This window comes from Poecilia latipinna, unplaced genomic scaffold, assembly GCF_001443285.1.
Source record: "Poecilia latipinna isolate Pla-1442-1.1 unplaced genomic scaffold, P_latipinna-1.0 Scaffold423, whole genome shotgun sequence".
Lineage (NCBI taxonomy): Eukaryota > Metazoa > Chordata > Actinopteri > Cyprinodontiformes > Poeciliidae > Poecilia > Poecilia latipinna.
In genome coordinates, this window is record NW_015113039.1 from 159,033 (window position 1) to 181,776 (window position 22,744).

The window sequence follows — 22,744 nt, forward strand, 5'->3', positions numbered from 1 at the left end:
CGCTCGCGAGCGGCGGGGGGGGGGGGGGAGAAGGAGAAAAAAAAAAAAGAGGGGGGGGGGGGGGGGGGGGGGGAGGAGGAAGAGAGAGAAAAAAATATGTCAGCTGTAATTAAATCTTCCAGGTGTGAATTCCTAAAGTTCAAGAGCCACAAGTCAGTAGGTCAGCCTTCCATCATCATGTGAAAGATGAATGTGACCTGTGACCTCTGCCTCTAACGGTTGAAGTAGGTATGGTGAAGAAAAGCCAGAACTTGCCATGTCAAAGCACCGAGCTGGAATGGTGTAGAAGTGGAAGAAATTACTATGTTATATAGTAATTCAGGTGGGTGGAATGTTTTAGCAGCACTTGATGTAAGCTGAATATATATCTATACATAAAGAGAAATTAGTAAAACGCACGATGTGAGGAAAGAGTTTTCTACTTTTGCCTATTGCTTTTCGTACATTTTATTTGACTATTTTCATTTGTCTTCAAAAATAAATCAATCATTAATCCCTTTCATAATTAACCGATTCTACTCTTAAACCTGTTCACATTTTCTCTCTCAACACAAATCTCCACATATTTAATTAGAAATTGATGCGACAGACCAACACAAAGCTGAATTGCGGTTGCTTTTTTTTTTCCAGTGGCTTTTTCTTTCCACTCCTCCAAAACAACCATTAAGTGCACAAAAAAACAGCTGTTAGAGTTTCCGCAGTTGTCGGATTTAAAACTCCTCCGTCAGTTTAATACCAGACCTGTCTGCTTTGTTCCTGGGTCATCACGATCCTGTTACTTTAACGTTCTCTGACAACTCTGTTGCCTTCACAGAAGCGGCTGTAGTGAAACTAAGTTATGCAAAGGTCTATTTTCTCATTAAGTTTGAAGGGCGGTTGGATGCCCATGATTTCATTTGGGCATTTTAGAATAAAAGGGGGCTGAATACAAATGCCTCACTTTTAAAGATTTTACTTATTTTTTGTTCATAAATAAGTGACGCATTTATTTTAGTTACTAAAACTCTAGAAGTTGAAAAAAAACCAAACAGTTTTTAGGGTATGAGGACTTTTGCTAGGTGATACGACCGCTGGCAAAGACTATAACACACGCAGACACAAGACTGTTTACAACATCTTTCCTGTGTTTTCATCCAGCCCGTTGCTACAGCCCAAACCCATGCATCATGACCCACATTCAGAAACACATTGTCCCTGCAGTAATTATTTCAGCTGGGATGCCAGTCATCTGTTTGGTGCTAAGAGCGTTGTATAAATTTAACTAACTAGCTTAGCAGCACCTTCAACGTGTCAGCGTTTAAGCTGTCCTAAATAAATCTGTCCCCGACACTAACGACCCTGCCTCCATTGATCTAAAAGGGGAGCCATTCCAATTGTTTATCTGTGTTTGAAGCTGAATTTATCCAGCAATCATTGTTAGCATTAGTCTGGATTTCCACCCCAGACAACTGTCTGGAGCAAGCCCGCAGCTGAAGCGAGTGACATTATGAGAAGAAGTGTCTGGGTTTATGAAAACAAGAAAAATAAACTGCACTTTGTGGTGTGAAGAACTGAACTGCTTTGATGTTTGGTGTTTTAATGAGTATTAGGTCATAAGATAATGAATGTTCCACCAATGTTCCAAGTCTGATGAAAATCAGCTGTGTTGGAGATGCTGATAAATACCAAATAACTCGGCTTGTCATTAAATTATTTTTATTTATTTATTTATTTATTTATTTATTTTTCAAAAAAAGCTTACATTTCACTCTTATCTTACATACAAATGACCCAACAATTGTGGGAGTCACATTGACTGAAATCAGTCAAATCAATTTTCTAAAGAGTTAAATTGAAACAAGATTTTCCTTGGAGCTTTTCACTTCCAACTCCTTAAAATGAATAGTTATGTGAAAAGGGTAGGAACAGACCAACACATGCTCCTTCTGGAGGACAGAATGAGTGACAGAGAGGGGGAGGAAGATTAATTGGAACAGATTGGAAAAATAAACTGAAGAAAAACTGGGAATAAGTCCCAGACAAACAAAGATACAAAGAGAGAGAGAGGCCTGGTCCGGACATCCTCACATCACGCATTCTTATCTCATTTGGCTTTCTCGGGCGAGTTCCATGACTCCCTCTTGTTCTCTCCACAGAAACAGACAAAAGCAAGCTCTGCTCTATGCGGGCCGTAAATTCAGATGCTGATACTTCCTTGTTCTAGTGCTCAGGGTTCCCAAACCTTTTACACAATTAAATCACATTAAAATCACAAACATCTATGGATATTTTGTTAAGATTTTTATGCGCAGCCACCACGTAGCACTGCACAATTGTCAAGTGCAATAAAAAAACAACATAATTTGCAAACTTTTTCACATGTACGAGTCTAAAAGTGTTTTGTATTTAGCCTCTCCGAGTCCATGTGAGAAGAAAAGTGTAGACAATGACATCTTTGTCTATTTTCAGCTCAATCTCAACATGGAGTAAAAGAGAGCATTTATCAACAGACATTTTCAAATTCTCATTTACATTTGTGTCTGAACTTTGACTGGGCCACTTACATGCCTGAACATTTTTTAGCTAAGCCATTCCATTGTAGCGTTGGCTGTATATTTAGGCTTGTTGTCCTGCAGGATGGAGAACCCCTGAGTCAGTCTCAACTCCTTTACAGCCTCCAAGAGGTTCTTTCCTGTGACTTTGAGTTGTTCAACTGATCCCAGCTCTGAGTAGCTAGTTTCCCTTTTTAAGAAACAGCATCCCCACATCATGATCTGGCCGCTTGACCATGCATGTGACTGAAGGTGATGTTTGTTCTTCACAAACTTTGCTTTCATCTAATCAGAGCAGCTTCTTCCACATGTTTATTGTGTCCTCTACATGATTTGTGGCAAACTGGAAGCAGGACTACAGTTTTCTTCTCATCACTCTGACTGTATAGCTAAAGCTTGTTGTGTCCACAGCTTCTCCTACCTGAACTGTGGATATCTGCAGCTCCTCCAGAGCCACCACGGGCCTCTTCGTGGTGGCTCTGGCGTTATAAACGGCGTTCTTGCCTGACCTGTCAGTTTAGCTGCGGGCCTGTCATAGCTTGGGAGGTTTGGAGTTATGTCATCATCTTTCTGTTTGAAATTATCATTTTCCATGTTTTAGACATTTTCACGGTTTTCTCCCTGACCTGTCAGTTGTGTTTCCTGTGTCTTCACGATTTTGCTTGTTCTCTAATGTTTTTCTAGCAAACCTCTGATGATTCCACACCTCTGATGAATTTACACTGAGATTAATTTACACACAGATGGCTTGTAGGATTGTAAAAAGCAAACAATACATTTCCCTACCACTTCACACAAATACCAGAGTCAATATGTAGAGAAAACTGTCAACTGTGCAAACAGTTGACAGTTGGAAAAGAAAAATGGCATCACCCTGTTAGACAATGCACTTGTAAGCCGCATACCGACATCAGTCTGCAACCCGGAAGTCGTCATCTGACCCATTATTTTCGTGCCTGAGCAGAGTTGAACATGAGGCTGAGGAGGCGCGGTCCCCGTCTCGCATGAATCATCGGGTTTCTCCCCGGCTCGCTCAGCCCGGCTCTCTGGGTGTGGGTCACCTCCGATCCATCAACTCTATTCAGCTGTTAAAAACACAGCTGCCAGCGCGCCTGTTTGGAAGGCGGCTTGCGTCTTTTCTCACCCAAAGAGCCCTCCAAGAAAAGCATGTTCTCATGAAGTAGGAGCAGAACACAACGATGACACTGCGGAGGGGTTTTCCAAAACCCCCACTTGCAACACAATTATGAGAAATTTTGGAAGTAGTATTTCTGGAATCTGATAGAAGTTAATAAATTACACATGTTTTTGACCAGTTCGTAAAAACCCAGCCAGATGTGGATAAGCCACAAAAACCACCAGTTTTAGGACATCAACAACCCCACATGACTCAAACAGCTTTAGCAACAATAAATCATCTTCTAATTCGGCGCAAAAACATAAAACTCATAAACCTTTTACACTTTAGTGTGAATTTTGTTGTCATCTTCTCTAACTTCCTCGCACATTTTCTCAAGTCAGACAAAAACAAAAACAAAGGAATTAGCTTTCTTCAGTGAAAAACGCACTATTTACTATCACAAGACCCATTCTGGCAGCAAGAGAAACATGCAGCTTTTGAAGCATTTGCTCTGACACTTTGCACTGATCCAAAACATCCGAGCACAGTTGGGTGAAAGTTTGAAAGAAAAGGATATTTGGTACTCACCCTCTTCTCCTCTGTGTCTTTGGAGGTTTGAAGCTGCATTATTCCTCCTGTGTTTGCACTGCTCTCTGAGGTGAGTGCTTGAGCCTCAGCATGGGTGAGACAGAAAGTGTGTGGTGCACCTTCTTCACTCATTCAGCCTGCTGGTAGTGAGTCAGTGCCCGGCGCCGACAAACTCTCAGAAAACAAGGCTTAATGCCTAGTGATGCATTCCCAGCTCTGACCTATCCTGTTTTTTTTTTTTGTTTTTGTTTTGTTTTTGTTTTTTTTACATCTCTGCTTTTCTTCACGGTGCTGCACCAGAAATCCTTCTCTTCAACACATGTCCTATCAAGTGCCTGGGTCTGTTGTTCAGCCTCCTCCTCCTCCTGTACAACTCAACTACTTCTCTCAGAGACACGCTCCAGCGTATTTTCTTCTGCTTCCCAGTTTTCTCCTCCCCTTCTGTCTCTGCATCTCCCACTCGCTCTCCTTCCCTTCATGCATTCTTCATCCAGCCAAATGCTCGGATTAAGTTTCTAACTGTCCCTTTGCCTCACCCCTGGCCCCCTCCGCCCTCCACCTTAGGTTCACATCACAGACATCTTTTTTTTTTTTTTTGCTGATCCCCTAATTCTGGCGTAATAAAAAACAGTGTATGTTACTCCCCACATAAAACATGTCCATGAATCTCCTAGTTTCTGTTCATGTTATCAGTATTTCGAAAACAATCTTCATAAAATATTTCAGACATGTTTTTCTTTTTCGCTCTAGTTTGGCTATTTGCATGCGAGAGCTCAGGAAAACTCATGGAAATCTGCCGAGGTAAACTCAAGCATTTCTGGCACTCAGAGGGATTCAAATTTCAGGGTGTTTCACATTGAAACTCAGACATTTTGCTTGTCAGCTTGAAAAAAAAAAAACACAATCCCAAGTAGGAAACCCTGACTTCACAACAATAATGGGGTGTTAATCTTATTTTGGTCAACTTTTGTGTACCAAGAACCCTCGAAATTCAGGAGCCTCTCTATTGGATTTTGTAAGGGGCTGTCAGATGAGGTACGCTAAAAATGTAGTTTTATTATCCGGATTTATCTATAGTTGAGCTGGAAATTTAGCTGCTGTTGAGAAAAAGGTAATTAAGACAAACTGCGTCTAACCGGGTTGTAGACGTTCATGATTTGAAGTACCTATATAATCAAATGTAGGTGATTCGGTCAAATGTTAGAAATCATTTTGCAACTATAAAAACTGATAAAAAAAATATTTAATAAACGCTTAAATATGTATAATCAATAAAGCTTCTGGGGGCTATGCTGTAGATACAATGCATAACTTTCAAGTAATATCAAAATCTGCAATATGTACACATTTAAGTTTAATATTTCCTGAACCAATTGTCTCATGATTATCAAAACTTTGGTTTTGCAGTAATTTTGTAGTTTTGTTTTGGACTCAATGTCTTTTATGTATTTTTTATTTATTTTTTTTCGTGAGTTTTAGTTTTAGCATAGCTTTAAAAGAGTCTAGCTGTTTTGCTTTTTTTTATTTTGGTAATTTAACTTCTTTTATTTGTCGTCCTCCATAGCAGTTTTTCCTGTTAAACGTGTTAATGAATTTGCTCTCCCTTTTTGTCTCGTAATCCTGTGCTCGGGTTTGATCGTCATCTTTTTAATTATTATTACTCATTCAGTACTAGCTGAAGCAGCTTAGATCCCTTTGATCATATCACCAATAGTTTCTGTAAAAACATACCGTCAGCTTCTGTTTGTTTTTTGTTCAGTTATATATAAAAAGTGCACAAACGTAACAGAAATGTACAAATAGTAAAAAAAAAAAAAAGGTTTTGCAACCAAATACTTTAACCTTTTGAGAATTTAAATAAAGCTTATAAATGTTAGCCATTAGCTAGAAAAAAAAACTGCAAGAATGAGCTTGTACCACACATGGGTGGAGAGGTAACATAAAGGAGGAGTCTTTTGATTGCTCATTCTAAAAGCTGAAATATTAAATGAAAATATTCAAGATTCGCACTGTCACACAAGAGCTTTGAAGACAGAGTTATGCCACTGATAAGTCCTTTGGAGGAGTGAATGAAATGTTTTCCAGGAGATTTTTCTTCTTCAGTAAAATCTCTGACTATTTTTGCCTTAAAACTCCAGTATTTTATCGCTCTGCTTTAGGAGCCCGACATGAGTGGAGGGTTTTCAGACCTAAAGTGAAACAGTGCTTGTCTACCATCAGGACAACCTAGAGCTACAATATAAGTCAGCCTCATCACTGTCTACAGGCACATTTAGTGAGACAAGCAGCTAGAGGACAAATCCCATTAGAGGACAATTAAGGCTGTATTTGGCTTTAGGAAATGCCATTCCTCTGCTCGGCTATGAGGCTAATAACCGTCAGTGTGGAGTGGGGTTCCATTATAGCTGCACAAACTCAGAACAGATCAAATATTTAAAAAAGACTGACAGAAGTACCAGCTATTAGATGAACGGGGAACAATTCGCTCTGCTAAACCGCAACCTCGTCATTAAAAATATCTTTGCATCTAAAATTGCTGCTGCAGAGGGGCATCTAGAAGTTGTATAAGAATCCTGCTGTAGAAATGTACTCATCTGCAGAATACACAAATATAAAACGTCTTGGAATGCCAAGGGCTACGACTTCCTCCGCAGCAAAACATCAGTAGTTTCCTTTTTTTTTGTCGACTTTCTTCTCACAAAGCGCCTGGTAAATGCAAAATTACTGCAAGATCAGCTTCAGGCAGTTAACTGTGTTCTGCTAAACATTCAAACCAAACGTGTTTAAGTCACACTCTGTAGTATTGTACTGTAATTCTGGAAACAATGTACAAGCTGTTAGAAGATGGGTAGAGTACACAAGAATAGAACAACTTCAACATATTTTTACTCATGTAAAAAATACTTTGCATAAATGCTCCTCAAGGACTAAGCAATTGAGCAAAACAAATTTCATTAATATAAATCCTTTGTAATAGTAGTATTGCATACAGTCTAAGAATAGGACAGGGGACTTCTGAGGATTATATATAAGTATTTACTCTTTGATTTCCAAATGTCTCAGAAGACTCAGCAGATACAAAATAATATTAGAACAACAAAGCTTGTGTATTTACAAGAAGGCTCGCTTTAACATTAACTTCAAGTGTCTGCATCTCATGGGATTGTGGTTAAATAACGTTTGCTCAAGTAAGAGTAGCGATACTTTGTATTACTCAAGTCAAAATACTGTAAAACTACCCCTGAAAGTACATTTTTACAAACAATTATTCAAGTAAATGTAAATGAGTAATGTCAACTAAAAACTACTCATGTGTTTTCTGTGAAATGAACGACAAAGTCCTGTGTTGGAAAGTCTGTCATACTATAAGGTCAGAGTGTCCTCCAACCCTTCCTTATGGCTCCCTCTCCTGGCCGCAGACCTGAAAAACACCTCTGCTGCTGCCTCTCAGCAGTCAGCTGCAACAGCTATTAACATCCGTTGAATCCCTGTGGACCTTCAGACGTACTTAACTCACAGAAGATGAGGATGGGGAGGAGAAAGACAGAACAAAAAGCTCAACTAAAGAGAGAGAGAGGAAGAAGGATCCAGAGGGAGTAAGTCAGAGTAAAGAAAGAGGGATTAAACGGCTCCGCCAACAGGAACGAGAGGGCAGAAGAAGTGCTTGCATAATTCCAGTGTCTGCATAAAGTCACATCTGCTGCTGCTGCTGCATAGAGAGCCGTGTGACTTAGCTCAGTTTGGCAGTGAACATGCTTCCATTTGTTTTATTGCCCACCCAGGACTATTAAAATGTCTTTATTATTAAAGCATGTTGAATAATGCGCAGAATGTATCTCGGCATTGCCATGAATGTTTAAAGCGCACGCTGATATTCTGTCGGAGGGCGCTGCTGTGTTTCCCCCTTTTGCAATCTGCAGCCAAATATCCCAGATGACACACGGGGACATGGCCCAGGAATGATTTTACACATTGCTGACAAGAAAGCTGTTGACATTGTTCGCTGGAGCCTAAAGGAGCAGACACTCCACATTATGCTGAGCTGGTGAGATGCTGAATGTCTCTGCGGCCTTCTCAGACTGATGCTAGTTAGAGCCAGAGGGAAGAGGAAGCGGGAAGATCCCTCTCTGCTCACTCGGGGTGCACACCACTTCAAACAAACTGCTGGGTTTGAAGTGCGCAGCTACAAGGATGACCTCAGAGCTCCTCTTTAATTATTGCGCTTTGATTTTAGCAGCAAGGCGAAGTGTTTGCACATAAGGTATTAGTGAGTTGGGAAAGTCCTGCTAAGATACAACCCTATCAGGCTGCGTATCCACTTTCACATATTAAAATGTAACTACTGAAAGACGGATTTCTGATTCCAACACATGCATCTGCAGCTGTGTGGTGCAGCAATATACTCCCATGTAATTGTGATGAAATTGGTTTATGTTCTGCTTGTAGTGGACGATTTAAAAGCCTGCAGCATGTCGTGTTTGCCTGGATCCGTGTCGGCTCTTACGGTGTTGAAGTTGTGGAAGAGACTCATGCTGTGCGGAGGAGGTGGGCTTTCCATAGGAAACTGTAGGAAGGGCTTCATGTCCAGGTGGGGCTGGATCACCGTGGGGGTCCGCAGGAACGTCGGCACTGCTGCCCCGGCTCGATTAATGCCTCCTAAACAATAAAACAAGGACAAACACAAACAAAACCATAATTATATGTTTATGTTCCATTTTGTGTGAGTTAAACAATGTCAGGTTGCTTTTATGCTGCCTAATAATTTGTAAAATTACTGTACATGCATAGAAATTAAGGTGAGAGAGAAAATCGGTTAAAGATGTAGCTCTTCCAGCGTATTTTGTGCAGGTTTTTCTTCCTGTGAAATGAAACTACATTCAGATAGGCATATTCAGCTGCATTTGGTCAGTTTACATTTATACCTTTTAAACCAGACATTAACACACTGTATTTACAGTTCATTGGTTTGTAAACTCCCCCCTTTTTCCTCTAACAACAGGCCACACAATACATGTCTCCAAATTGAAGGTTTTGACCCTGGGTCCAATTAATACACACATTTTCCGCCAAAAAAATCCAGATTGCAGTTTCTCCTATTCTGCCTAATGACCATTCCGTGGGAAACTTGAAAATCCAAACTTTTTCTGGTCGATTAACACATCATAGTTAAGCAGTCAAAGGTTGCACTGACAACAACACTACTCTTTAGTGTGGAAGTTGTTCTTGAGTGAAGTATTGAATGTTTTTTTTTTCCTTTGTTTAAAATGAGTATTTCCATTTTAAAGCTACTTGTTTCTCACACACATGATGTGACTTCGCTTCTTCCCAGAATACAAATAATATAAAAAAAAACTTTTAGCAGAAATGGTAAGAATGACTGGATTATGGTATCAAATGGAAATCAAATGTTCATGTCAAAATCTCAAATCAGCATCAAAACACCTTTGAATCCATCCGTCTATTGAGACTAGACTTCTTGACAGTGTAGGGTGGAACTTGTGTCTATTTCCAACAGTCAATGCGCGAGTGGCAAGGAGCTTCCTGGACGGGTTACCAGTCCATCACAGGGCAATACAGGGATGCACAGGACAAACAGCTAAACAGGTACACACTAGACTAACCAGATGATCTAACAGATATATATAAGAATGCAGATATACACAGGAAGAACATGCAATCTCCTTGAAATCCAGGACCTTTCTGCTACAAAGCAACAGTGCTATCAAGAGTGACTGGAGCATGTTTTGTACAAAACAAAGCTCTTTGTATGAGTGACGCAATATATCAATCAATCACTCAATCAATCACATGCACATCAACCACAAAGTTTCTTTGTGTGGATTTCAGTAATGCACCATCCTGGGAGATATCTGCAGCTTGATCATTATGAGTTTCATCTCAGCACAAGCTGCTTCATCCATCAACATAAGCTTCTGCAGCCTAGATGTGTCCAGTCACCGTACGGTAGCTGTGATTTGTACACTCTTGCAGAGAGTTCAGGCTGCTCCTTAGAGAAAGAGTGAGAAAGTGGGAGGGGCTCAGAGTAGAGCCGCTGCTTCTCCACATCGAAAGGAGCAGCTGAAGCGGTTTTGGCAATGGTTTGTTGGTGGTGGGTGGATGGATGGAACAAGAGTGTAGATTAACAGAGAGAAAACCGACAAATTGTGAATTAAGCTGATGTCTAACTCTACAGATGACCTCTTTCAGAAACTCAGCTTCATTTTCCCACCAGTGTTCTCATTTTCCTTCTGATTCACTTTTGCCCCTCTCCCCTTCCCTAACCTCTGTCAAGGATGATAGTGATGGGCTCCACATAGCAAAACTCAGCCTCAGCACGCTCTTAGATTAATCCTCTTAATATCCACAACTGGATTTCTGTGGCTTTTAAATTCCTCTGAGACTTAAAGCTTTGCTACAGTCCTTTTTGGGATCGCTCTAAGCTACTCATCTGCTCGGTTACTAGCTCTCCTCTAGCTGCATTTCTAACCGCAATGCATTTCCCTCCGCTGCCTTCCCAGTTTCCACTGGGTAATGTGGGAATTATTTGACACCTCTGCGCTTTCTTTCCCCCAAGGCAACCATCAACCAAAATCATTCAGAGAACACAACCTGATTGCTGCATTGGCAAATACGAAGTTACCAGATGGAGACTCGAAATGTTGGATTAGCGAGTGTAAGGAAAAGACGGAGAGATTGAATGTTGAACGAGGTGAAAACACTGCCTCAGCTGAAGCTTGTCTACCTTCTGCTGAACATCTGTAGGCCTGCAGGTGTGGAAGACGGAGTCATTAAGCATGAAAGAGTCCTTCACAAAGCAAGCAATCAGTCTTCACAAGAAAACACGTGTATCAATGCATAAAACCAGAAACCAAACATCAATAAGACAACATCAGATACACATTCAACTGCCTTCAGCAAGACCCTACTGAAGACCCTCGCTGGAGATTTTAGATTTAGCAACAATAAACTCTACTACAATGTAAAAGACACCCTGCACCTTTAGATATTTATGTTTTTATGACTTGTGCCTCTTGATAACTTCCAGCTCGTCTCTTTTAGCCTTTCATCACTATGATACAGAACCGCTAGCGTTTACGTTTTGCTCATTCCTCCCTTCAGTTTTATGAAGAGTGGAAACATACAGCTTCGGGACTTTAAAGCCTGTAACATTCGCTGGGCATGATGTGGACAGATAGGCGATACTCCTGCTGCTCTGTCCTCCAAAACCTCCTTGGTGAGTGGTGACAGCACCGCGCTCTCTGAGGTCGTGCCATTAAAAACAAGGCTAATATTGCACTGCTAGAATGCATTAATCAGGACACACTGTCGTGCCTTGACACATGGCCTGCATTCGCCTCCTGGCAGAAGCCGGTTGGGGCGGTTAGTGCTCTGCTTGAAGAGCAGCAACACTTTGTTCGCTGAATTTGCACAAGCGGTGATGTTTGCAGCTCCCTTGTGAGTCTGCGCTTGAGCATGGAGGCTGCTACTGGAAGCGGGTCAGGCCGCGTCTGGCAGGCAGACAGAGAGATGGGATGACTGGAGGACACAAAGTGTCTCTACAAAAGCGGCGGGAGGAAGGGGAATCTGGGGATCTGGCTGAGGCAGCGGGACCAGACGTGAGCGAGACATGCAGACGTTCTCTGGGCACAGACAGAGATTGTCCCATCAGGGACAAATGTGATTTGTGGATGTGCGCGTGTTTGTCAGTTAGCTAAATCATACTTGGGCTACAGTGTATAATTACCCCATTAATTTAATCTCTCTTACGGGATCTTCTTACGCTGTAAATCAAACAAATAGCTTTATAGAGTGGGTGATAGACTCTGGGGCGAGCGAAGAGCTTCTCTACGTTATTTGTGATATACGTCGGTACGTGTATGTGCGTTAAAGTGAGAAGTCCGAAAGGGAAATTTTATGACACCGGAGAAAACCATATGGCACAATAAACCTCAAAGAGCTTGTATTTGATGTTTTTGTTTTTGCTGCACACTGAAGAATTGGGAGTGCAGGTGAAAAATATTAGGATTTATTGACTGCACTCAAAATTTTATAATCTTTTAAAAGCTAATTACAGTGAACTCCAGCTGCACACAAACAAATTCTCTCCAAGAACATTGGAAGGATTATTTACACCAATACTTTGCATGTGTGTGATTAATACTGAACAATTATTAAGGTCACCATCTTCCTTTGATTTTGTAGGACATAACGTAATACTTTGGCATAAAAACAGTGATATAATCATTATAGCAAGAATAAGTATTTTTGGCAGCAGAGGCATGTGTCAGCTCTTGATATAAAATTAAACCTGGGAAATCCATAATGCATGAAATGTATTGTGAATAAAAGATAGTTGTGCTTTGAACCTGATGATATGACGCACCAAAATCACCACTTCATGCTGGACCTCAAGCAACCCGGACCCTACCTCTCCACTCCTCCTCCTGACTTCCAAATTAAATGAGAAAACTTCCTATTTCAAACTGCTTGTTCTCTTTTCTGCAGGGTCTGTTTGTGGTGTTGTGACAAAAAAGCTTTTGGAAGACAGTGGCTTATGAGATTTCTGCTGGAGCCGATACATGCTGTAGTTTAAGCTGTTTCCATGTTAACGTTGCTCTGCTGCGAAACAAAAAGCATACATAAATTCATGTTTTCAATTGAATCTAAATTGGAGAATATTATTATCTTGTCTCAAACATGATCAAGTTTATGTATGAGTTCACACTTGCTTGAGTTTTCTACTTGTAGACCGTCAGAAATTATTTGGATTTACATTTATTGTTTGATACTGATAGCTTTCATGTGAATAGAAGCGAATGAGACAAACATGTTGACAATGTTATCAAGTGTACAAACATGCAGGTATAAGAAGATAGGAAAAAAAATAGGGGAAAAACTGTTTTGGTAGAGATCGCTTAGTGGAAAATTAAAGAACAGAACGCAGCACATTTTATTACATAATCCTGTTAAAAAAAATGTCTATGTGTCTGGGCTCTTATGTCACTGACCACTCTCCTTACTCATCTTTGGGAAATGTGTAAGAACATACTTGATTTATAGGCTGTTTCATTGAGACACAACTTATTCCTTTGATTTCTTTCTTCTTGAATATTTGGATGGTCAACATCATCTATCCAGGTAGGCTCAAACTTCTATGTCTACCCCATGTGTTGAGTAGGCAGTTCCTCCCTTTGGAGTTCAGAATCATCTTTTTATGCAGCACCAAAAAGTAATCTGGTTGGGAATGTTTTTTTACAGCTTGTCCATGGAGTCAAAATAAAGAAAAGGCATTCTGAAACTTTAAAATCTGAATCAAAACAAGTGTTCTTGATTCAAATTGGACTCTGGTTGGTTCTGCTTTTGTGTCTCATTCGCCCTATATATGAAAAACAGACTGCATATCAAGTGCAAAATTGTACAATGTTGCACTGACAATATAGATTTAGAAGAGATAGCTCTACAACAAGTGATATAAATTACCTTGGCTGAACACAGGTTAGTCCAAGATTTAAGAATTTATACTCATACTGAGTTCTTGGCTTTCTGATATAAATAATATCCTGTAAATGGGTTATTTGACATGCATCTAAATAAACAGTCGATGATCACAAGCAGGGTATATTATGATAGTTTTAGAAACACACTGTGTGAAAGAAAGAACACCTGAGCTCTATCCAATGTTATGATGAAGCTCTTGTGCAAAAGTCTAGTCAGAGGAGCGTTATGTACAAAAATTGTTGTTCGTAAATTGCCTCGAGATTACGTTTGTTATGAATTTGTGCTATATAAACAAACTGAGCTGAACTGAATTGAGCTAATTTACGTATTAGGTAACAAAATGATGTAAGTACAGTATGCAGTTAAACACCTTTTTTTTTTTTGTACAGTGCTGCTGAAATGTTGCTAAGGGTACAGCTCTACTTGGAAGAAGCACCAATGAGTGTTTTCGTTGTGGAGCTGCAAGACAAAACAAACAAACAAAAAAAAAGCTGTTTACAGGATCTAGGTTAAGAAAACCTTTTCATGTCTTTAGATTATCTAACAGCCTGTGCGGGTTGCGCCAGAATCTGTTCAAGCTGTTTTTTCCCATGGGCACTGGGTGCATTCAGGAGAAAACAATGGGAGCTGGGTAGCAAGCACCAGTCAGGCTGGGCAGCCACAGATGTGCCAGGGTTATTGGCAGTGAAAGTAGAGAGAATGAGATGACTGCCAACTTGTATTTCTGCAGGGCTGTGATGCAGGCACCTGTTTGACGCATGTTACGTAAGGAAAAAAAAAATTAAAAAAAAAGGACTCATCATTAGATGCCGATTTGTTTGAGGCTGGCATATTACCAACATCTGATAATACTTCATAATCCCTTATTATGATTAGCATAATGAAACTATGTCTAATGAATTTGGCGTTACACTTCTTGAAATTTTGCAGCAGGTTTTAGGTTTACTGATTTAAGGCGTGCCATTCATAATTTATTTGATCAACCGAAGGTTTTTAGCGCACTGGGGATTCGGAATAACTGCTGCCTCTAAATCCTGAGAAAACCCGCCTTGGGCTCATGTGTACATTATTGAGAGAACTCTGAGTCAGTGAAATGATTTAAAGAGGCCAGGAGGCAGCACAGGGAGAACCTCTCAGAATAATCCAACCATTGCTTCTCATCAAACCTCCTTTTCCCCTCACGCACAGAGACTCGTACATCACTGACATTTCCTGACTCCTTTTAATGGTTTAGGATGTTTTCTGCCTGTGTTAACTTCAAGCCTTTAACCTATGTACACTGCCAGGTGGAAAAAGAACATTTTCACATAAAACAAGCATCTTCATTTGAACTATATTTTCAGTGTCCAGCGCCAAAAGTATTCCTAACCCTTTAATAATTTCTCTCATGTTGTGCCGTGTAACAGTCAGAAACTTCATTGGTAAAGTAACAGTGGAAAGAAAATGATACGTGGTTTTCATGCTTCATTTTTCTTTCATTTTTACAAAGACAAAACGTGGTGTGGATTTGTTTTCAGCTCCTCTCTGTTAACACTTAACACAACCACTTCTTGGAATGATCAGAAGTGTCTTTTGGGGCATGCCTCTACCAACTTTGCACATCCTGAGAATGATTTTTTTTTTGTTTGTTTTCTTAAATGAAAAAAGCTCAGTTTGTCAGACAGAGAGCAAACACAGTCTCCAAGTCTTTGCACTGGGTTGTTGTCCTGCTTAAAGCCGAACCTCCATCCCAGGCTCACGTCATTTGCTGTCAGATTTTAACTTAGCGTAGCTTAACCAGTGGCATATGTTTTCAAACCAAACTCTACTTCAAGCTTAACAACTTCCTTCCTTATAACTGTCCGCTGTGTTTATTTCTCTTCTTGCTGGTGTTTGTTCACTAAGGTTTTCCAGTAAAACAACAGTGCCTTCACAGAACAGCTGGACTTATAAGGAGATTAAATCACACACAAGTGGGACCATTTATTGATTGACTGACTTATGTTGTTGCATTAGACTTTATGGGACTGAAAACACATATTATAAATGTTTCGAATATGCAATGTCTGAACAGGTTAGAGTGACAAGAGGACCCAAAACAGCTTGTTTTGAAAGGAACTAAAGTAATGTAATGAACATGTTTGTATAGCCTATAGACTCATCTTAAATCCAAATAAGCTGCTGCTGGCCAACATTTACATTTGCACATGGCTGCAAACCAATGTGTATTTATACAACCATGCATCTTTGAAAAGCAGAAGAGTAGCCTTGTGCTCAACCAACAAGAAAGCAGAAAATGGTTTCTGGACGATAAGTGAACAACAAAACACTTAACAGTCATTGAACCAAACATAGAGCGGTAAAACCAGCTGAATAAACGCACTGGAGATCCACTTGGGTCGGCAGGTGATAGCCTGGGTTTCGCTGGAGTTGCTAGCTGAAGGGAAGTGCCTGGTGATTTATGACGTTACATTCCGGAGATTTTTGAAACAGGTCATTTTCGAGACACCAGATAAACTTTATTGGCAGAAATCAGCTGAGTTTCTGCCAATAAAAATATAGGATATCCATAATGCATAAAATGCATTGTGGATATCTCCACAATACAGCCAATACATGCTGTAGTTTAAGCTGGTCTTTGTAAGCGTTTGTGCTGTTTTGAAAAGCACTAGAAACCCAAAAGGGAAGTACAAAAACTTGTTTTGTTTTTATTTATTGTTAATAGAAGTAGAATAATTACCTATATTCCTCTCTCTTTATACACTCCATTTCATTACTAAAAGATTTTCTTCCTTTACTTTGTCATGATGAGCTCTGAGTGAATCTGTGCTGTACACACCTGTGCCCATGCTCAGAGGAAGAGCCAATTGCTTTCGTTTGTGGAGGTAGGAAGATAAGCCCGGACAAAAAAAACACAGGTAGAGAGAATATATCAGCCTTTTCCAATCGGTCTCCTCCTTGGTTGAGATCCTGAAGGTCTCTATGTCATCTGACCAAGAGAAATTAGCTGTTTTAAAGGTTTTACACATTTCGCTGTTTCCACTTTAGAAAATAGTGCTGATTTACAAAAACTGGCATGTGTTTAATTAGATCTCTTTTAATGAATGGTTACGAGCTTCAGAAGTCTCTCAGGCTTTATCATTAACTGGCGACTCTGGCTTTAATTGACTACTTTACAATACATACTTTAATTCTGACCATGTGGCACCCAAACCGTTTGCATCCTGAACAACACGGCTCTGTGGCGGCAGCTCCATGTTGACACACAGTTTCCCAAACTGCTTCAATAAATGAATAATGACAGTCAGGGTTTCCAGCTCACACGAGGCAGTCTATCCCAATGAATGTAAGTGTGAATGCAACAAAGCACAAACAAATTATGTAAAACTGTAATATATATATATATATATGTATATAAAATCTGACCGAAAATAACCACCAGAGTGTGCTGCAGGGAGACCTGAAGATTTAGCCCTAATATTAACTGGAAAATTGCATCAAATTTTATCTCCCTTAAATCTATCTTTAATCACTTTATGAAAATTTAAATCTTCCTATGAATGTTAATACATGCGTACGAGTTAAATGGAGAGAGATAGAAATCTGTTTGAACTCCTGGGGTGATGCTGGGCTTCAACAGCAGACGTCTGCAGGGCAAAGCTAAAACTTCTTTCACTGCTACAAATGAGTGGCTTCTGCGTTTGCATTTTTGAACACTTAAGGAATGTGCATCTCTGTCTCCTTAGACATACGAGAGTCTGAGTTTAAAGTCTGAAAAGGTTATGAGAGCTCAGTTACCGTGGAAGGGAAAAAGAGTTTGAGAAATATATTTCCAACAAACTCCTTGAAGTTTGCAAAATGTGGCTTAGAAATATTTTCATTTTCAATGAAAATGTTGCAGCATAAAATAACATTTCGAACATAACGTTTTTTTAGAACATGTATTTAAAATTAAGATATTAAACGTAACCAGGTGACCTTTTGCGACTGGATTTACAGCGGAGGTGAAGGCTGAGTAAGGTGGAAACGGCGACAGTTTAGTTATCAAGAACAAACCACAGGTACATTTGCTGCCTTAAATAGACTCAGTTGTGAAGGACCAAACCACCTTCAATTCTCAGGGGACTTCACCGATTTACAATTTCCTTACAGCATAAGCACTATTATGAAACACCACAAACAATTCCCCCCCTCTTTTCCCTGGCCTCTCCTAGAACCTAAAAATGGTGTCTGGACCCCCTGGAGACGTATTTGTCCAAACATCCTGGACAGGACATAGAAAACACAGGTGAGTTACCTCATCTTAGCACCTCTGCACTTTACAGATTCTACACAAACATTTGCTTAAGTTTTACTAACTAGTAGCTCTTTGGTCTGAGCAACAATTATCCTCCCTTCACACAGGCAACCTTCTCACTTCTCAATGAGGAGCAGCTGTGCCGAGGCCAGAACAAAAGACTACATGCCAATTATGAAAATACTCAACACATATTCAATAGATGATTAAAATGTCTAGTGTGGAAATGGTTATTGATGTGCAAATCTATGCTTAAAGTGCAGTGCTAAATAAAGTGCTAGTTTTATTAAAGCGCAAAAGGCTCTCTTAAAGTGCCATGCAAGTTACTCAAGTAAAAATAATCCCAGTAATGAAGACCTCTTCATTGCACTAACATTAAATTTTCACCAGATATTTATAACAACTCAAATCGACTGAGACAGTGCATAGAAAATGAAAAAAAAAAAAAAGTAGATGCATTAAGTGAAACAAAAGGGAATGGCAAAGTTATAAAGTAATAAACTCATAAACAAGATGAGGTTCAGAAAGCCATGGACAACAGCTGTCTGTTTAATGATGTTCAAATGAATATCAGCTAGTTTAGATCTCACTGATGGTCTATAAAAGGGTTCTCATGACGAAATTATTTCACAAGAAGCATTTAATGATGGGCAAAAGCAAATGGCTCTCAAGACCTTATTCCAAAACTCACTGATGACATTGGCTACAGATGTAGTTAAGCATATTAATTTTCCATTTAGCACCACGAAGACCTCTATGGAAAACCAGAAAGAACATAATCTCAGAATATTAAATTTTTCCATGACATTTAGGAAATGTAACTGCAGTGGCTTCTTTTTAAATATTTATTGCACAAGACCCCACTGCTGAAGAAAAAAGCAGTTTAAAGCCGAGAAAATACTATAGTACATAGATCCAAACAGAACTTCTGGGTGTTGTGAATACCATGTTTGGAAGAGGAGTCATCCCCTGCAACCATGCCATCAGTAGCGTTTGGAAGTGGAAGTATCATGGTTTAGGACTGTTTTTCAGAAGAAGCAACAATTGAAAGAACCTGTAGATGGAACCAGTGTGGATGTTTCATCAAGACAGAATCACAACACGTAGCCAAAGAAACTTTTCACGATTTTAAAGGAAGTTTAATGGTTTTCAGAGAAAAAAAATAAACTGGTTTCAATGTCAATTACTTGACTTGAATCAAATTGAAATTCTATTATGAGGCCGCCAGAACCTTCAAGACTTTAGGACAGTCTGTCAAAAGTTTCTTACATGTTTGAGCAGATCTAATGTGGAGAGGTAGACTATCCCGGATAATAGGGCCAGCTAATGCAAATGCATGATCCCCGTGCTTTTTGATTTGGATTTGGGAATGACACTGAATATTTAGTTATTTGACCTTGAGTTTCTTAATGGGCAATGGATATGTAAAAGGTCATGGGGTGGTTAAAGGCATCTAATTGCAGTAGAACAGCATTGACATGTTCTATGCTTATTTTCTCAGCTGGAGTTCCCTTTGTCATTGTACTGTAGCCTGACCACAAGCTAAAACTTGCATGTGCTCCATGGGTTGAATAAAGGGCAACAGCACAACGGTAAACAAAGTTGAAACAGCTTCCAACAAGCGAAAATGGAGATAATCCATGGTTCATTTGCCTTGCTTACATTTTTTGGTGAAAGTGAAAACAAATTCAAGTGTCTTCAGAACAGAAACCAGAAACAATGATTATTTTTGTTTGCACTCTAATCATGGAAGTTTCTTTGTGTTAAAACCTTTGCTGAATTTGATTTACTTCAAGACTGTAAAACATCTATTTTCCACTGGAAGCAGCCACATTCATCTTTGCGTTAATCTGCTTTTTTTATCAAACAGATTAAATGTTTCCTTCCCTCCCAAAAGGAGAACGTTTTGTCTAATAACAGACTAGATGTGGCGGTAATGACACCCTAGTAAGATAATATGACAGTAGCAGGCCCTGAAAAGCCCCCCCCCAAAGGTTGTACCTTGATCTCTCCTAAGTAGCTGCATCAAGGCTGGGAGGATTTAATTATCTGTCTGTTTCGTCAGTCGACACACAGGGGGATGACCGGGTATTCCACAAAAGATAGAGAGAAGAAAGATGAGCCACAGGGCCGGGGGGAGGCATAATGCAAAAATAATGGAATGGAATGTGCTAAACAGAGACGTCTTTACTCCCCTTTGCCTTCCTCTGCAATCCAACCATTTTACACCGACCTTAAATACACACAAGCACTAAGGCGCATGGTTGTATAATAAAAGCAAGTAAACATTTCCTTAGTCCTTCGAACAAGTCTCCTACTGCTCCTAAATGAGCAAGTGAATCTTTGTTTCTAATGGAGTTATTATTGTCTCCTGGTGGCCTGGCATTCATTCACAAAAGTTTCTGACTAATCTACACTAACAGTCCACTTTATCAGGCACACCCCACCAGGTTGGATCCCTGTTCACCTTCTGAGATTCAACAGGGAGTCGAAAATATTCTTCAGAGATTTTGGGTCCATACTAGCAAAAGAACGTGAGGATTCAGATTTTAGCTGCATGCTCCTGTTCCACCACACCCGAAAGGTTTCCAGGTCGGTTTGAGTCCCGGTGACAGGGAAAGGTGCTGGATTACTGCCATGTTTAAAATGCCAGTCTGAGGTGATTTGAGTTTTGTCACACGATGCAATGTCCTACTGCAAATAACCATGAGAAGATGATGGCGCTGTGGTCACAAACTGATGAGTCGTCAGCCACAACGCTCCGCTGTGGCTGAAGGGTTTAAGCAATGCTCAGCTGGCGTTAAGAGCTGACACACAAACACCTTTACATCCTCATCACCAGCAGGAAACATTGCTAAGAGGCAGGATGGATAGGCCAGTATAATTCAAATCTTATTTGAATTTCTATTCAAATTGAATCATTCAAATTTATATTGAGCCCAAAGCATTTAAAGTCAGTAACGCCAAAACATTTTGCAGTAAAAAGCAAAGTAAGTGTGAGGCCTGTTTGACTTTCTGCGTACACACTCATGTGAGTTTGTGTGTGTGTGTGTGTGTGTGTGTGTGTGTTCTGTGAGGTGACAGTAAGTGTTTACACCGTTTTGAGGTCAATAATGACAGATAAATAGCTGCCAGGGTTAATGGTAGGCGACAGCCAGGGATGATGAGAACACAGGGCTGAACTTCTCAACATGAACAGACACTGCAGACAAGGCATGCATGGCTGAGAATGTGCTAACACAGGGAGCATCACAATGAGCGCATCAGACCTTTAAAATTACACGCAGTGTCCTCTATACTGTAAAAAAAATACAGTATGTACCATTGACAGTGCATACAGTTGAGACTAAAAATAACACCTATAGCCACAGTAAAAAGAAACTACACTTGAGTTTTAGCATGGATATTAGACAGTTTCTAACAGGTTATTTAAATCTAACTTCAAATGTGCATAACCAGAACATATCTGGGTTGATGCATCTCTTGTTGTCTAGAAAAATGTAGTTAAAACAAGGTTTCCATGACCTTGCTAGGTTTTTAATTTCCCAGGTAAGTTTCAAAGTACAATATGTGAGTGTATCTCTGAGTTAAGACTTAGCAATGAGTTTGATCTGAGAATTTGTGATGGCAAATGCCTGATCTTAAAAGAATAAGATTAGTACCTGTTACAGCCAGTGGCCTTGTACGTTTTCTTTTTCTCTTCCTTTTCTGTATATCTGCAGCTTTCTAACCAAATTGATTCCACTGGCAACTGGATGCAGCCCTCATCCTCCTGTGCCACTTCCTGAGGTCTACAGCAGAGCTGATTGGCTCACCAATTGTCAGGTCCACCAATCTGTGATGAGGCCTCCCTTTTTAAATCCAAGACTTCCTGGGAGAAGGTGTGGCTGGTTCCTTGTTGAAACAGCTTGCCACTTTGTTGGGTGTTTGTTGACTGTTGTAAAATCGCTTTGTCTTTCTGATAGCTTTTGTAAACTTTGACAGCTTTTGTAACCTGCTTTTGTCCCTGTGGGGGATTTTTGTATATCTGATAGAGATTTGTAGTATGTTTTGTTTAGTTTTGTTTAACCTGGACTTAAAGTCCATTTTTGTTTGGTTAAGTTCTTTGGTACAACACCGATTGTTTTGTGGACTTTGTTTTACTTTATACTTTTTGTTGTGAGCTCCTACCTTTTGATTATTGTTGATTTTTACCCTTTTATGTTGTTAAATCCAAACAACAAACCCAAACTGTTAAACTTTTAACATCTAGATTTCTTTAATGTCACTTCTCCTTCCCCCTGGCTGGGCTGGGTCGTAGCAGTACCCAACACAAAAAAATAAAATAAATCCTGGTCAGAAAATAAAACTTTACATCAACTTTTAAATACACTGTTTTGATTTCAAACCCAGCTGTTATCTTTATGTTTTGGTGCATAAAATGAAAGGTAGATACTTGAGGGATTCTCTGTCACAAAGCCAAACAGCCTTGATCATCTCATCACCTTAAGGTGAAATTATATGCATGTTTTTAGACAGAAGGGACGTTCAGTAAGACCAGAGTATGCAGAGAAATTCCTGCTCAGCTAAAATAAAACTTTTTTTTTTTTTTTGCGAAAGTAGTAACTATTGCCCCGCTGTACAGAACAGTATTCAAGCTAGTGTGAAATGACACATTATTAGTTTTTAAAACACACAATACTTTTTGATAACAATGATACATGTTCTGGTGTTAAATTTGCCTTTAGGGTT

The 22,744-nt window shown here is 39.8% G+C and overlaps 1 protein-coding gene across 3 annotated transcripts in view; it reads right to left on the bottom strand.

The window, feature by feature from the left end:
- Nucleotides 1-22,744, bottom strand: part of znf385a (zinc finger protein 385A) — a 97,251-nt gene that overhangs the window by 24,454 nt on the left and 50,053 nt on the right. For 2 of the 3 annotated variants that reach the window (XM_015037897.1, XM_015037898.1), the window contains exon 2: nt 8,744-8,895. In XM_015037897.1, coding sequence (XP_014893383.1) covers nt 8,744-8,895 — 152 coding nt within the window. Of the gene's footprint in view, nt 1-4,239; nt 4,706-8,743; nt 8,896-22,744 lie in introns of those variants that run through there. The other variant, XM_015037899.1, reaches the window with a different exon arrangement.